The 16,962-nt window shown below is 48.1% G+C and overlaps 1 protein-coding gene across 9 annotated transcripts in view; it reads left to right on the top strand.

The window, feature by feature from the left end:
* LOC118317902 (LIM domain containing preferred translocation partner in lipoma) overlaps positions 1-16,673 on the top strand; it is a 141,585-nt gene extending 124,912 nt beyond the window's left edge. For 8 of the 9 annotated variants that reach the window (XM_035647025.2, XM_035647021.2, XM_035647024.2 and 5 more), the window contains 3 exons: positions 7,220-7,398; positions 9,823-9,943; positions 11,447-16,673. In XM_035647025.2, coding sequence (XP_035502918.1) covers positions 7,220-7,398; positions 9,823-9,943; positions 11,447-11,575 — 429 coding nt within the window. In that variant the 3' untranslated portion in view covers positions 11,576-16,673. Of the gene's footprint in view, positions 1-6,936; positions 7,178-7,219; positions 7,399-9,822; positions 9,944-11,446 lie in introns of those variants that run through there. The other variant, XM_047336624.1, reaches the window with a different exon arrangement.
* The last annotated feature ends 289 nt before the right edge of the window (positions 16,674-16,962 follow it).

The following is a 16,962-nucleotide window of genomic DNA, read 5'->3' as shown; positions in this document are numbered from 1 at the left end:
GCCGCACCGATCTCCCTGTCCATCTCCCGCTCTATCTTCAGCTCCTCACCCGTGAACAAGTCCCTGAGAAACTCAATCTCCTTCGGGCAGAAACTCGACCCCAGCATGATGAGAGCATTCTTGCTGAGACATAATCTGTCCACATAAATACAGACATATATAAACGTCTGTGGTAGTTCCCAATTGTCTCCAGGGCGACTGGGTTTGTTCTACACTCAAAACCACATGTTGCTGCCGAGATTTGCTGAAAGCTATGACAGTATTTGAAATAGATAGCTAGAATTTATGGATAATAGGTTAATCCAATTTAAAATCCATTGAAATGAATGGGTGGTGCTGTTGACGGGGTACTTGAGTTCATGTGACAGTGATGTAGGCATATTGTACTTTTTCAAAAAGGTGCTCTAGTTGTGTTTACAGAATTTTACACACGACTTCAAACACGCCAATATCATACAATCTAGATAGCAAACGGAAGTTTGCGAGGGTGGCACAGCACCCAGAGGCGACAGGCATGGTGCCAGCTGTATTGAGGCTCCTGGTGACGGATGTCCTCCACCGCGCATCATAGCCGACTATTCTCCCATCTAACAATGGGATATCCCCCAAGAACTCCCCTCAAGCTGCTGCTGTCATTGAGAGCGGGGATATACAATACATTCAATCACGGAGGATGATCTCTCCTCTCACATCCACTCGCAGTAAAACAGAGGGGGGAAAAAGAAATCTCATAATGCAGCTTCGCTGACAGTAATATGGCTCTAATTAGAAATGACTGCACACCACCCCACACACCTGTCACTCCCGTGTGATGGATATCCAGGTAGTCAGATCCAGGGGCTCGCAGCCAGCGTGGTGAGTTCAGGGCCCCCCCATATGCTGGTTGTTGGGGCCGCTCGGAGTGTCTGCGAGCGGCTGCTCACGCTGGGGGAAAAAGCCAGTGCACACGCCGAGCAGCGACGGCAGGTGCGCCTCCACCGCGGTTTTCCGCTTGTTGCCTGACGCGCGGCGGCGAACACACAGCGACATGCTTTTTCTGCTGACTTCGTCATCAAATATTCATGGCTGTCTGCATTAGCTCGCCGAGTTCTAATTGAGTTCTGTATATTCAGACGTGATTAACTCGGTCTAATTCCTCAAAGGAGTGAGCCAATTAGATAGCACTTGCATGAATAGGATTTCACATCTTCAAAACGTCCCCAGAATTGCCAAGACAATTATATGTGTGTATAATTGCGCTGTACAGTGGGTGTGAGCCCACTGAACTCAAGCAGGTCATTATTTCTTATTACCGACCAGCACTGCAGGAAATGCAGCTGTCCCATCCATCAGCAGCAAGTAAATGAAAAGCAGGAATACAGTGTTTGGACAATAGAAGAGAGAGCGATTCCAATCACCAGGCCCTCTAAGCCTTCCTCATGTTTTGTGTCTAAGCACACAACCCCCCCTCCCCCCACCCACCCACCAGGAGCGAGCGGGAGAAAAATATCCGTGACCCAGTGCTGACCCACCACAATGTCACTCTAACTCATGGCATGGGAGAACTACTGCTGGGGTCTTTGTCAGTTTCTCTCTGTAACCAGAGCAGGAGACATTGCCCAAAGTCCAGAGGGGTCACATTCTGCTGCGGAGCTGAATTTAAGGCAGAGAGGCAGACGGGCAGGGCCGGCCACTTTGCCTGAGCCGGAGAGAGAGAGGCATCAGGGCCCCACGCTGCCACCTTTTATTCTCTGGAGAAAGGCCTGAGCAAGGCATGATCTGTGTGTCGCCTCTGTCCCTTCACGTTGGCTTTAGAACGACGTGGTCACGCAGCTAAAATAAGAAAAACCGCGTGAACAACTACAGCTGTATAGGATGTATAAATATCTAAACCTCATTTGACGTTTGCTATGTCTGTCTAAACTTGTGGGAAAGCTGCACAGGCAGAGCGGCCGCACGGTAAGACGGATGTCGGGGCAGAGGCTGCTCGTGAACTGTCCGGGCGGAGACATAGAATGAATGTAAAGAAACAAATCGGGAGGCCCTGGCAGGATGCCAACCGAATCCTGCACAGTGTGAATTTATCACACGGACAGACGGAGCGGAGCAGGGTAGACCTGTCCTGCACCCGGAGGGAGGCCGGCCCATTCCAGGTCAGGCGCACCGAAACCCTTGGCGCACTCGTCCCGACTGACTGCCGCGCACACGGACGAGTGTCACAAACGCTCCGTCTGTGATTTACGCGGCTGATACTTTCAAGGTCACTGATCCTTGGGAGTCAGCAAACCATTAGGAGGATCATATTCCACTGCCTGACATGCCCGCTCACACCCACACGTAAACAAAACCCAAACACACACACACACACACACACACCTCAGTCATCTGCATCCAGGCAGCAGAAAACGATACGATATGATTTACATAACACGCTCGTGAGTGACGGGATCTTGTAAAGGAGTCAAATCGTTTTAATATATCTTCGTTTTGCTCACATAGTGGGCCCGGTGCTGGGGAACTGCTGGATGGAGTGAGGATGCCTTTTTTCCGCTGGAAAGCAATCACTGATATAAAATTACATTTAAGCTGAATGTCAAGGGCCGGGGATGGGATCGTGTCGGGGGGGGGGGGGGGCTCTGGTGAGAGTTGGAGCGCAGGGAGGGGAGATGGCAGGGGGCTGTTCACTTGTTATCCTTCGCAGGGATGAGATTCGGGAGATGGTCGTGTTCACTGAGCCCAACCGGCTGGAAAGGAAACTCAGTCACTCACACAGTTTCTCACGGACTCCTCCGCCTGCACGGCCTCAAATTAGGGAAGAGCAATGGCACCGCTGTCCCCGACACACACATGCTTTCAAACACCCCCCTCCACCAAAACAGATTTCTTTCATTTTCTATTGGCCAGTGTCTCGAGAACATGGAAAACAAGTTTATTTCTCCCCGCTCTCTTTGACCCCGACCATGATTATCCCGTCTGTCGCGATGTCGATGGTAATCGACAGTACGACTGGTTCAAGGTAGCTACCAAAATCTCTTAATTACTCTCCATTCAGTACGTTTGGTGCCAAGTTCGAGTTTCATAACTCGCGTCTTCCTCGTGAACATCCTCTAAATGACAGGATGTGAACCGAGGACTGTCGGGACCTATTTTTGATTCAGTATTGACCTTTTGCATTTATAGTGTGGTGTGGAATAATACTGCTCAGTTGGGATATTACACGACAGGATTCTGTAATGAATTGAATTACAGAAATGATAAAATGACTAAAGCATCTCCAGTGGGTTGAGTGCATCTTAATGAAGGTTAAGTGACGGATCTTGAAACCTCTTCCTGGTGTTTAGCGAGCAGCAAGTTTCACAATAAAAGGTGGGTTGTGTTGTACTTTTAGAGGAAGGACAAAAATATTGTCAGACGTGTCTAGGGAGTATTTATTCTGCTGTCATTCTTAAAGGAATCATTTGGCATATTTGGAAAACGTGCTTCTCCTCTTTCTTGCTGAGAGGTTAGAATGAGAAGATTGATACCGCCCCTCATATATGTCTGGTAGATATAAAGCTGCAGCTGCACGGCGGGACTTAAAATGGAATTGATGGCTCATCCGCACTCCATAAAGCGAGACCTGCTGTCATATCGGCGCAGCATGTGTTCCGACTACTACCTATTAGTGTTAGTGAGGTTATGTTTATTGGACGTCAACTCTGTAATTTATATTCAAAAATTGTCAAACTGCTCCTTTAGAGCCGGCGGTTTGTGGGCTTCGATCGAGACGGCGCGACATGGTGACGTCAGATTTTGTCGAGCGCTGCAGTTTGTAACTTTCTCACACTTTCGCTGTAGCATCACTTCACTGTGAGTCACCGTTCCGTCATCTCTCTCTCTCTCTCTCTCTCTCTCGTTTCCCCATTTCTTTTTGCTTTTACTTATTTTACTGCACTTTCTGCTGAAAAAAAACACGCCACCTGAGCGCGCGATTAATGCAAGCGGAGATAAAAGTGATTTGTCTTTGTCCCGCGTGATTGACCCATATTAAGCGGTAAAGAGGGAGAGGGGCTGCTGGTCGAGGTTCATTAAGTCAACAGACACCTTCCCTCGGGAGGTAGGAGGGTCCGCCGTTTGACTCATAGTTCACGACCGAGTCAGAATCTCTTGTTGACTGCAGAGGAAACCGAAACGCCGCAGCGGCGCACACTCAAGATTTGCCTTTCGAACAAGCCCTTGTTAGACAACGCTGAGCTACCATCAGGAGGGTGTAGTTAATTCACACAGCATGGCCTGGCAGCGACCAGCACATTCTTTGAGGGGCGCGCGCACACGCACGCACACGCACGCTCACACGCACACGCTGTGAATCAGATCATCTGTAAACTTGGCCCGCTCCGAGTTCAGCATGCCAGGTCATAAATCGCGTGCAGTCTCACTGAACTCCAGCCTGCCTCCTGTCAGCCCCACTTGGCCACGTGGAGAGAAAAAAAGAACAGATAGGTATAAAGAAAAATCAGTGCCGATCCTGTCTGGAGAGATGGCCAGCAGCGTAATGCCACAGCTGATTTTTTTTTTTTAAATTAGCAAACATGGTGAATATGTCTGTTGTTGCTTTAACCTCCGGCTGAAAAAGAATACACAATGTAAACCATGGAAGTTGTTTCAAATATTTTGACTCCTGATGGAATAAGAGCGCCTGTATGTCGTTTAATTCCAAACACTTGATGTCTCCACCTTGTATGATTTGCAGTTTCTCCTCTTACATCACAGCAAACTGAATAAACTGTATTGGGAGTTTTGGATTGTTAGCTGACCCCAAAAGAAGGAAGTTAGTCTGAACACGTCACTGTGGGCTCCTGGAGAAGAATGACAACTCATCAATTCATTGCTAAATAGTGGGAAACTTGGCTTGAGCGCGCGGGAGCACTTTGTGGCGAAAAGGAAGCGGCTCACAATGACAAACGGTGGCCCACAATTGACTTGAGCGCACTCCACTCACCCCTCAGTTCAGCAAGAGGCTGTCTGACCTAAATTCACTTCACCTCATCTGCCCAGACATTTGTTTAGCCTTCTGGGCAAACACTTAGAGAAATGTATGAGGAAGAGGGAGAGAGAGAATAATACAAAAAAAAGAATACATATGCTTGAATACATCACATTTAAGCAAGGGGGGGGGGGCCAAAACCCGGACATGTGAAGACATATACAGCCCTCTAGTGGCCGACCGCAAAGGACCTGCCGTCGACCAGAGAGGGCTCCAAGTGATTTATGCAGAATTTCCCGAAACCATCTGTGGAGGTTGTGCCCGGCCGCCGACCGAATCTCTGCACACTCTCTGCTTTGACATCAGACCCACGGCTCCTGGAACAGGGGCTGATAAATGTTACCTAACAGCAAATAAAAAAAAATGAGTCACGAGTGAATAAAAGACAACAACGGAGGCTGTGCAAAATGAATGAATTGAGGTCATAGAATATTACCATCGGGGAGAAAGAGAGAAAAGAGAGAGAATTTTTTTTTTGTCTTTTGAGTACTGTACTCATTACAATGGCCTGGAGGAACTGTGTGCTGCGGAATCATATGCTCTAGTTAAGCTAAACAAGGGCAAGGTATTCCCACATGAAGGACAGATGAGAATAAGTAAGTGGAAATCCAGACGGATGAGTAAGAGTTGAGGATGTTTGGCCCTGGTATCTTACTCCGATTCTCAGGTTGCAAATATATTCCCTCCCGCTCCCTCGCTCCCCCCCTCCCCCCCTCCCTCTCCACCTCCACCTCTCTCCGTGTCTGTGTGCGTGCGTGAGGCAAACCTCAGGGGTTCAGTGCAGCGAGCTCATTAAAGGCTTTATTCCACTTCCAGGATCCAGCACGATCGCAATATGGACATTGTTTATACACAAATGTTGCCCTGGGAATAATGTTTATTTCTAATACCGTCTTGGGGGGGGGGGGGGTCCAAAAAATGAGAGTGCAGAGCTCCTCTGCTCACATTGCTTTTCATGAAATAATGCCTTTGAAGAAAACGGCCATTTTTCCCTCAAACCACTTACTTCTTTCCAGCCCGGAGTCTCGACATCAGCTCCCCTCCGGTGGCGCAGGGCGGCGCTGTGCGGAGGCCCGCGAGACGCCGACGTCACAGAATCGCACGTCAGGGACCGTTTTTCCCGCTGTGGCATCGGTGAACCTCGTTTCTTCCGAAGCCGCTCGGCCCATTAGAATACACAGCACAAATGGCACCGCGCGTTGTCCGCGGACGCGCCTGAGCCGCCGCCGGGGGGCGGGCGGCTCAGGGTTTATCCCAGTCGAGCGGTCACCGAAGTGTCACTCTAAACGGCAGGGCCCCGGCGGCACGTCCGGGAGGCAGCTGATGACGCAGCGCAGTGTTGCTACACACCCCGAGCTGTGTTTGGAAACACTGAGGCAGCCTGCTACTACAGTGGGAGCCAACGGGAGCCGCTGAACCGTGAACCCTTTAGCCCAGCCAAGCGCAGAAAGTGTGTGTGTGTGTGGGGGGGGGGGGGGGACAGAGACACACAGAGATCCAGGAAATGCCTGAGCACGAGAGCAGTGACAGCAGGGCCCATCAGCTCACACACACACACACACACAGCCACATCAGGCCGCACACTGATCACACTCACATGATATATCCATCCGCCCGTAATTGCATTGCTGTTTAGAGAGGCCGTCATTATTTATAAAATATCGGAATAGCGAATGGCGTCTCCCGGCAGATATTAAGAAGAGAGATGCCGCAGATAAGTCAAGAGGCAGGCGCCCGCCACCCCCAACCCCCCCCGCGCCCCCTGTGGGCCGCTTGCCCAGTCGCCTGGCTGCAGAAAACCTGCAGTCATCACAAAGTGGAAATATTTACTGCTCACACTCATGCATACGGCGAGGATGGAGTGTGGGTGAGGGCGGCTGATAAATGACTGTGTTTGTGTTTCGAGGGGAGCGCTAATCAGATTCCTTCAGCTTCAGAGGCATCTGAGGACAGCCGGGGCCGGAGGTGCCGAGCGAGGATTTATACGTGGCACAGGCTCGAGTGGGAGGAGGAGCAACCTCCGAGTGCGACACTGGGAGAAACAGGCCGTTCAGAGCATCGAGGAAACGCACTCAGACAACGTCTTTTAACGCTGGGCAAAAATGTGTCCTCGGAGGGCCACGGGAAAATGACCCGTCTGAATCACTCCGTTCACCGCCAGGTTTGTTGTGTAAACATGTGGGTGTCTGTGGCCCTGTGTGCTTGTCTCCACAGAACACCCTGGAGACCTGCACCATCTGCAGCAAGCCCATCATGGAGCGCATCCTGCGGGCGACGGGGAAAGCCTACCACCCCCACTGCTTCACCTGCGTGGTGTGCCACCGCAGCCTGGACGGCATCCCTTTCACCGTGGACGCGTCCAACCACATCCACTGCATCGAGGACTTCCACAAGTATGTGGCTCGATTTTTCCATTTACAGTGGATCAAGTAACTGTACACAAAGGATGATCACCCGCCTCGGCGGTCCCCGTCTCGCAGCTCATTGTTTTGGCTTCACGGCCTGCGACAGTGTGCGGTTGGATCTCACTGCTTTCATTAACCCCGGGCACGTAATGTGTGTGCGTGCGTGCGTGCGTGCGTGCGTGCGTGCGTGCGTGTGTGTATGCGTGCGTTCACAGCACCAAATTTAGGGTCAGATAATTCCCTCAGGAGTTGGTCGAGAGCTAAAAGGAGAAGTAACATTAAATCACTATTTGGCGGTTGGAGGTAGGTTTGACTCATAAAGCTACAAATAACTCAAATGAAATTTGAATATATTGTAGCTTGTTAACCAGCTGGCTTCTTGCAGTTTCACTCAGTCCAAGAATTGTCTCGGTTTTGTCTCGTCATGACGCTGCAAAGGCTACGACGGCACACTGACATCTGAGGCGCTGCATTCAGCTGCATTCTATGATGCAAGCAATTGCAAGCTAAACTAAAACCTATATTTCTAAAATCTTGGAGTACTCACTAGAATCTGCATATGTCACTTTTTTTGTATCGCCAAATGATGAAATAATTAAGTGTCATGTGACAGGCTCATAAAAACCAACTCTCAGCTTGGTTCAGAAACACACAAGACAGGCGGAGTTTGCTCTGTCTTGTTTGTTTCTGTTGTGCAACCAGACAACTGTGATCTGAGGACAATTCGATAAAGTGCTCCAAAAAATAAAGCTATGCTGCTTTTAAAATCCTTAACTGACCTTATATAAATTCGTCCATATTCAAGTCAATTCCAGGATCTTAGTGCTTCCTCTTCTGGAAATAGTGCAAACAATTTCACAAGCCGTCGACAGGAATTTCATAGTAAATTCCTGCCATTGTGTCACACTCGGATTGCACAACCACCACCTTACCAGAAATGTAAATGTGAGTCAGTGACCAGAAGGGAAACAGAAGTAAACAGCTGGCTCTCGGTGTGAGTGCACGGCGTTGGCCGTGTGCTGGAGCTGCGCTGGGCCTGTTGTTTAATTCCACCTGACAAGAGAGAGAAGCTCTCTGTTGTGTCGAGGAACAGCCGCGGCCCGGGCCTGGGCTTCTTTTTGTGTGTGTGTTTTTGACTGTCAGGCGAGCTTGTGGAGCGAAATGGCGGACAGGACCTGAAATCTCAAGTGAGCTTTTCATATCCTCATTAGTTCTATTGTTAGATCGATTTCTTCACGTCGAAAGCATTTCCAGGGTAACTGGTTTTAAAGGCTTGTTCTGTAAACGTTGTCAGTAAGAGAGTCAGTAATGGTATTTGTTAACAGTCCTGCTATATTTAGCCACTTCCTCAAATATTCTAGTTCAATTAAATATTTCTGAGAAGAGCTTTTAGTTTCCCCTCAATCTTTGAGCTTTTTTTAAAAATAACAACAGGGGCTTTGTGTCCTTAGCAGCTGTTTGCCTAACAATGTGAACGAAATGCCGCAAGTTCAGCATCACTCTTCAGTCCTGTTACTTTACCAAAAGGCCTCGGGACACAGTTGGATAGAATGACAACCAATCAGAGCTACAACAGTTGTGAGGCAGTGTGTCAATAAACACTGTCAGGTGCAGTTCTTCTTATTGTTCGCTGCAACTCAGAGGTTTTTGGCACATACCCGAGGCTACAGGCTGGAGGCGCGGTCAGTGCAGCAACAAAGAGAGATATGAGCTTTCTCCAAAATCGCTTACGGCCCCTTTAAGGTGAACGGTTGTGATTGGCGGCCGTGTCTCCGGCAGGATGGAACACTGGACTGGATGGGAGGACGAACCGATTTGGTTTGGTTCCCAGGAGACTATTTTTGCTCTCGCGTGAAGAACTGAAACGATCGCTGGATCGATCAGTGAAGTCCAGTCCCCACAAGGAAGTGCGAGATAACATTTTGAGAAGTTATGTTTTACAGGAATGAACAAATGTCCTCAAATGCATGCTTAGTTTTTCAGATTTTCCTCTTTTTTGTTTGTTTGTTTGTTTGTTTCTCTTGTGAATTAGTGGATTATTGCATAATTTTATGACTGAAGTAAAATGAAAAAAACAGCCGGTAGACAGGACTCAAAAAATGACTCATCTTCTCTTATTCCAGCTTGACGATTGTCAAGATTTGACAAATCTCTTTAAGTTGTGCACTGCTGGTTTGAACACATCACCTAGTGCTCCAATTAAAATGTCCCACCAATCTCAGACATTACACAGACGTAACATTCATCTAAAGTCCAAAAATTATTTTTTTTCTAGTTGCAGCCGAGCTTGTGTTGCACACCGCACAGTCTCTGAGGGGGGAGAGTTCCCCCAACTTCTCACAAAGTACGTTGGTTTTCGCGTCGTGTCACTGAAGCTCATTCTGTGTTGCCCCTGGTCCTTCTCTCTCACAGGAAGTTCGCTCCACGCTGCTGTGTGTGCTCTGAGCCCATAATGCCGGCACCGGGCCAGGAAGAGACCGTCCGCATCGTGGCCCTGGACCGCGACTTCCACGTGCAGTGTTACCGCTGCGAGGTGCGTGCTCTGTGTTCGTCTGTCCTGGCATGTGAGCGCCCTACAATTAACCACAGTGGTCATGCACCACGTCGCACAGCTGCGAAGTGGCCGTCATAGCAGCGGGGCGGCGCAATGTACACTCACGTCCCCGAGTCACCTCTTCTCCCGCGAGACGACGGGTGAACCCTTCCTCTCTCTTACCTGCCACCGAAATAGCTTTTTCATCTCTCCTCTGCAAAGTTCATGGACTCGCATAGTAACCAATCAGTCAGCCGTCGCTCGCCCCGGCTGATAAGCTGCACACTACGTGCCCGGCTAAAAGAGAAGTAACGTGTCACATTGTCAGAGAACTATTTCAGTGTGAGAACACAGAGCGTTTGGCAGACGCAAAGGTCAAACGAAAGCAAAGCAGATTAGCGCAGCTGAAGGGGCTCAGCAAGAGGAGAGTTCTGTCACCAGGGAGACACGAGTAGATGGAGTTGTAATTCTCTCTGTGTGTGTGTGTGTGTGTGTGTGTGTGCGCGTGTGTGTGTGTGAGAGAGAGAGAGAGAGAGTTTGTGAGAGAGTTGTTGAAAGTATAACAGTGTCACAGGCAATCAGAAAATAATGCTTAAGAAATGTGTTTATCTGTATAACTGATCTATTGTGAGTGAAAGAATATACAGAGTTAACAGGGGATCAGGAACCAAAAACAACTAGAATGAAAAATGACCACAGCACCTGTGGAACATGTAAAATGTTTTGTCTGAGGGCGAGATTTAGACACAAGATCCACAAACTACTTAAATGGAGCGATATTTTGATTTAACGGTATGGTTCAGTATATTCAGGTATTTTTTTTAATCTTTTATCTTTTTTCACATTTTATTCCGGCTCAGCTTTATACTGAAACGTTTCACCATCAGTCTACAGCCAATACCCCATAGTGACGCAGCAAAAATAGAATTTTTCCGATTTTATCTTTCTGCAAATTAATTAATACAGATGTAAACACTTTGAACACAGGTTAAGGATGAAAATCAAAGTTCAGGAAGTGTGGTACGCAGTCATAAGCAGCTGTTGCCCCTCCGGACTCACCAGCTCATAGAAAACCCAAAATACTGACTTTGAGGTTTAGAGCCTCCCGTAAACTGACACCGGCTGGAAGTGTGTGTGAGTGTGTGTGAGGGTGTGTGAGTGTGTGTGAGTGTGTGTGAGTGTGTGTGAGGGTTTGTGAGAGTGTGTGAGAGTGTGTGTGAGTGTGTGTGAGTGTGTGTGAGGGTTTGTGAGAGTGTGTGAGAGTGTGTGTGAGGGTGTGTGAGGGTGTGTGAGGGTGTGTGAGAGTGTGTGTTTGTTTGAGTGTGTGTGAGGGTGTGTGAGGGTGTGTGAGAGTGTGTGTGTGTGTGTGTGTGAGTGTGTGTGAGTGTTTGTGAGGGTGTGTGTGAGGGTGTGTGTGTGAGGGTGTGTGTGTCAGAGTGTGTGTGAGTGTGTAAATCGCTGAGCGTGGCCAACGGTTGTGTTTGTTGTGTCTGTGTCCCGCAGGACTGCGGCTCCCTGCTGTCCGAGGGGGACAACCAGGGCTGCTACCCTCTGGACGGACACGTCCTCTGCAAAAACTGTAACACCGGCCGCATCCAGGCCCTCACCGCCAAGGCCACCACTGACCTCTGAGCGACCCGCCGCCCGGTCACCTCCACTGTGATAACCCGACGCTAGCCCTCCTCTCTTTCCTGCCTCTCCCTCCCTCCTTCATTCTCTCATTCCCACTTTTTTTCGCAAAAAAAAACCGTACCCATCCACAGACGCTTGCCTTTGTCAGCTTACACACACATATATATCCCTCTCTCTCTCTCTCTCTCTCTCTCTCTCTATATATATATATATATATATACATATATATTTATCATATATTTACCTTCAGTAACAAGCAATAGCATCACATGTTCACCTGCGTACAATATCTATTGACTTACAATCACAGCAGGAGAGAGAGTGTCGCTGTTAAAGGAATAGTTCTTGTGGGAAATGTGCTTATACACTCCCCTGCTGAGATTAAGATGAGAAGATTGAAGCCACTCTCATGTCTGCGTACTAGATAGGAAGACACAGTCGGTTCGCGTGACACGAAAACTGCAGCTAGCCTGGCTCTGCCCGTGATTAAAAAAAAAAAAAATCCACCTCACTGTATTCTTAAAAATCATGTTGTATCTCATCCGTGTGCCGAGGAATAGTCCTCCACGCGACCCGCCATCGTCCACCACCGTGAAGCTGCAGCCTCATCTGCAGCTTTTTCTTCTTTCTGGACAGAGCCAGGCTCCATTATTTCCCCATTTCCAGTCTCGATGTTTAGGCACCGGACAAAAATAATAAAAGCGGCGTTAATCTCTTCGTCCAACTCGCAAACAGGAGATTACATAAGCGTATTTCCCAAAGCTCTTAAACTGTTGTGTTGAAATCACCCCAAATCCATCAGTTACCATTTACATCACTCAGTGTTATTATCTCGCATTACAATTATCTCCACCCTGCGTCTTTCAGCCACGGCCGCACATCCACGCGTTTACGCATGCAACGCAGATTTTACACACCGACCGGTTCTCGTGATCTCAAATTGGGTCTGACTCCACGAGAAACATGGGGGATGTTTGACACGTGCCCTGCAGGTGAAGTGGCCATGCATGCACGCACCCACGCGCGTGTGTGTGTTTGTGTGTGTGTGTGTGACTGTAGCAGGGTTTAGAGAAACCACGGAGCGTACAGTAAATCATGTAAAACATACAGTTTATTCCTTTCATCCTTATTACAGCGCACGTCCACTGACCGTACACAAAGAGGGATGAAATTACACAGCGGAGGTGCTTATTAGGAAACCGTTCTGCATAACTGAACACCAAAGAATTGAATTTAAACTGCCATATTTCCTGTGGACTCATTTTGTGTACGACCATATTAAACATTGCCGTCAGCGCGCCGCCTGGCGCCGCCTGGCACCGCCGGAAACCGCGACAGTCGCGAACACGCGAGGACGAAAACATTTGCAATGGGCAGCTGTTAAATGCTATTCTCCTTTTTTAAACTTCCTATTTCTCTTCGTACTTTCCCGTCGAATTTGCTTTTTATGTAAGCGTGTATAACTCTGTGTCGGCCTGAACTGTACAATCGTGACATTCCATTAGTATGAACGCGGCCTTGATATTTGACTTTAATCACAACACAACTTTTGGAGCAGGTAGACCATAGCTCATTCACCGCGCCATGGATTTAGATCAGTGACTGCACTGTTGGCAGTCTGGCAGGGATAACCAACATGACATGGCTATGCAATTTTAATGTTAATTGCATTGACACTTTATCAGAATTTTTTTTTATGAATAAGGAAATATTTTACCTGTACAGATTCAAGCATAAGTGTCCTTATAGTAATCCTTTGATCCGACCTGTGCTGTTGGTACTGTGTGACGTACGTTGTGTGTCGCCTCGTCTTTTATAATTCAGTGTTCTTGTTTTAAGTTGATGGGCGAAGAAGGGACCGTTCCCCAAATAGGATTTGTATTGTTTGTTCCGCTCGGCTTGTGACGGACCAGTAGTTTGACTGCCTGATTTGATTTGAATTGATTTAGTGAGACATTTGAGGATGCTGAGTTAAATGTACCCTGTGGAATTCAGACTTTGTGTTTGAAGCCTGCCCTCCCCGGTGTCCCTCTGCACAGTGACGACAAAGAGACGCAGACAAAAAAAAATGACATAATCAAACGAAACCATTGCAGATAGACAGAAAGAAATGTGCAGAGGTTTTGTTTGGCTCTTTCTCCTCTCATGCACACTATCCAAGCGTCCAGTGCCCCCTCCCTAAAGGCACCACAGTGCACGTGGTCGATGTGATGAACGTTTTTAACAGCTGGTTTCACACCAGTCCGCCGATCGACCGATGCTGATGCGATGTGCAAACAAGTGTGGCGCTGCACCTGCACACGCAGTGAAGAAGAAGACATATATACACACACGAGTACAATTGGATGTGGACGTCGCACCATTTTAAAATACTCTTACGAATGCAAAACGTTTCATGAGAATGGAGATTAATTCATTCATCGAGGACACACACACACACACACACAATGTTCTCTGGTGAGAAACGTTGAGTTGTAAACCCAACTTCGATTCCACAGGGTTCCTTTAAACTCCAAAGACAATGTTATTGGTACTGGTTTGCCATTTTATTATCTGGACTGGTTCACAGTCGACCACACAAGTGCCAGGCAGAGTGTTTCCCCAGCCTCGATCGCCAATGTGTCCTGTCTGTGTGTGCGTGTGTGTATTTAATAGGTTACGAACATTTTGATTATGATTTCCAGAGAGTTTCTCTGTCCTTATTTTTCTTTCCTTTTCACATAGAGTAGTTAGCCATTTGGATCAACGATAGAGCGTGATGATAGGAACAATCGGCATGTGAATGACTGTGCTCATAAGCCCACTGATAAATGAACAGCGGCCAGTAATTTCACATTGTGAGACACCAAATTTTCCGAAGACGAAAACAGAGGGGAAACTGTCGACCATTTAACAACCTGGAGGAGTATTTAATAATCCTCAAAATCCAGCGAAAACTCTATTAGAGCCCGAGGTGAGAAGGTGGCACCGAGGTCGAACTCTCGGTAGCAGCCTCTGACGCCTCGAGGCAGGGAGCCAGCGAAGGCCGCTTCTCTCCGCGGTTCGGCAACCTCAACTCCATATCCTGAGGAATCTTTTTTCAATATCAATATCCGAAGCGCATCCTTAGCCAGACAGTTCATCGGTCACGTAGCAAAAAAGCCCGGCGGACAGCGAGACCCCTCGCAGCTCAAGAAAAGTCATATCGGTTCAACGCTGGAGAAGAAGACGTGTTTCGGTGTCACAACACTCCAGCCGAGTGGCGCCCTTGCCTACTGTGACCATTTGACTCTCGAGTCATCTGATTACATCCGCGGTTGTCAGGCAACAGAGGACCCCCCCAAACAAATAAAAAGAAATACACAGTCCATATATCAACATGTCGCTGACGTTGCTAGGCTTCACGCTCACGGAGATGCTCGGCGAGGATCCAGCCACGCGAGCATCTCATGTCGGCGGCGTGTCGGAGGTCGTCGCGGGCCCCTCTGACCCGCATCGGGGTAATTAGGCGGCGGAGTCGGAGGGTTGCAACTCGGGCTTCAACGTCTGGCGGCGAACGCGCGGATGAAGATGTCGACGTGACTCGAGAGGCAGAGAAAACAGCCTTTTTTTTTTACCGCGCAGTCAATGAATTAGAAATAAAGCAGTGCACTGGTTCTCATTTAAAATTATAATTCAGGTATCCGCTACAGGACCGGCACAATACTTTTCACCTCGGTTTTCTGCAACAGCATCAAAGTCGGGGATCCGTGATTCCGATGGGATTGGTTCCCTCTCGCGCTGCCGGGTGTACAGTAGCACAGTGTGTGACCTGACTGGTGACGGCGTGAGGACAGGAATTGTGAGCAACAGATCAAACATCTATGTGAAGAGGAATTTCACATCCTCGCGGAGCGACGTTCTTTCCCGCAGTCGCCTCGGTACTGTTGTCGACCGCTCTCAAATTGAGACGCTCTCTGTGAAAACGACGAAGCATGCAGTCAAACTTTTTTCATGTGACGTGTAAAACGGCCATAAGTTTCAACGTGTCGCTTACAGCGCATGATAAAACCTCGTGGGTGAGATGTGTGAGAAGAGAAGCCAGTGTCACTGTTATCTTACAGTGTGAAAAAGGGAATTCAAAGCAGTGGATGGAGAAAAACAATGAAGGTTTGTACCAACATACAAGATTTGAGCTCATTTAAAAGCTGCACTAGTCTTTTTTATTTTTAAATATTAACAATGGATGAAATAACTAGTTGTAATGCGAAAGGAGCGGCTCCTGGTGATGAGGCCCGAAAGGACTCATGACCAGATTTCCACCCAGCTCTGCATCTTTAGCATCTTTTTAAACTTCGTTTATTACGTTTTTTTTTACGTTGGGCACCTTTTATTGTTTCGGTCCACGCGCTCCAATCGACTTATTCGTATTGCACAGAAAGTATCTATAGGTCCACATACCAACTCTATGAGCTGACGGTATCTCAGTCCGCCAGTGGCCTCAGTGATGCACGCAGAGGCGGCACAGTGCACCACAGAGAAATAATATTCATCCTGATGACAGGTGTTAAATTAAGTGTTGCAGTATTTTGTTGTTTTGATTTTGAGCATGTGTTTTACATAGCGTACCTAGCCTGGTCTGGTCCATGGGCACAGAGTGGAGTCTTCTGTGGGGGGCAAATCTCACATGAATCTGTGTCAAAATCCTGAAGACCATTTAATGATTTTTATTTTTTTTTCTTGATTTTTAAATATGTGTTCAGTGTTTTTTCTTTTTCTTTTCTACTGTCTTTGTTCCACCCATGTCTGTAAAAGTGCCCTTGGCTGAGCAGTATTGAATCACTAAACTGTTGGTTTTGTTCGGGCGGGTGGGGGGGGTTGTTTCATCTGCCGCCTCAAAGATTTTCCCTTGTTTACTTATGATTTTTGCCAAAGCAAATAAACAGGATCCCTCGTGCTCATCCATACAGTACAGTAGACGTTTCCATCAGGTATGGTGCAGAAGCAGCAGCAGCAGCCGAGCTTGACCCCCCCCCCCCCCGTCGTTCAGACTCAAGCATCTCATCTGTTCTTCATCATTGGACGGGGCGTGTAGTCAATTGTTGTTTTCTCTTCTTCAATAAAAGCTTTTGCGATCGCATCACTCCTCCGCATCTCTGTTGGCCTCTCAGTCTCCTACAGTCCTTTTGTCAGATCACTCCAGAGAATATTCAATATATATATATATATTCTGATTCAGGGAAAGCCCCCCCCCCAGGCGCTGGTTAACACTTGCCCTTTGGCTCCTGGTCCATTGGATTTTCCCCCGGTAATGAGCTCTTTCTCTCCGTCTTCTCCCCGCGCTGCGCCGACAGCCTCCCGGTGACCTCCTGAGCGGCGCTCCTGCAGATGAAAGGGATTTATTTCCAACGCGCGCAACCCGGGGCCCC

Source organism: Scophthalmus maximus, chromosome 13, assembly GCF_022379125.1.
Source record: "Scophthalmus maximus strain ysfricsl-2021 chromosome 13, ASM2237912v1, whole genome shotgun sequence".
Classification (NCBI taxonomy): domain Eukaryota; kingdom Metazoa; phylum Chordata; class Actinopteri; order Pleuronectiformes; family Scophthalmidae; genus Scophthalmus; species Scophthalmus maximus.
Note: the sequence above shows the minus strand (reverse complement) of the source record. Positions and strands in the feature narration are given on the sequence as shown.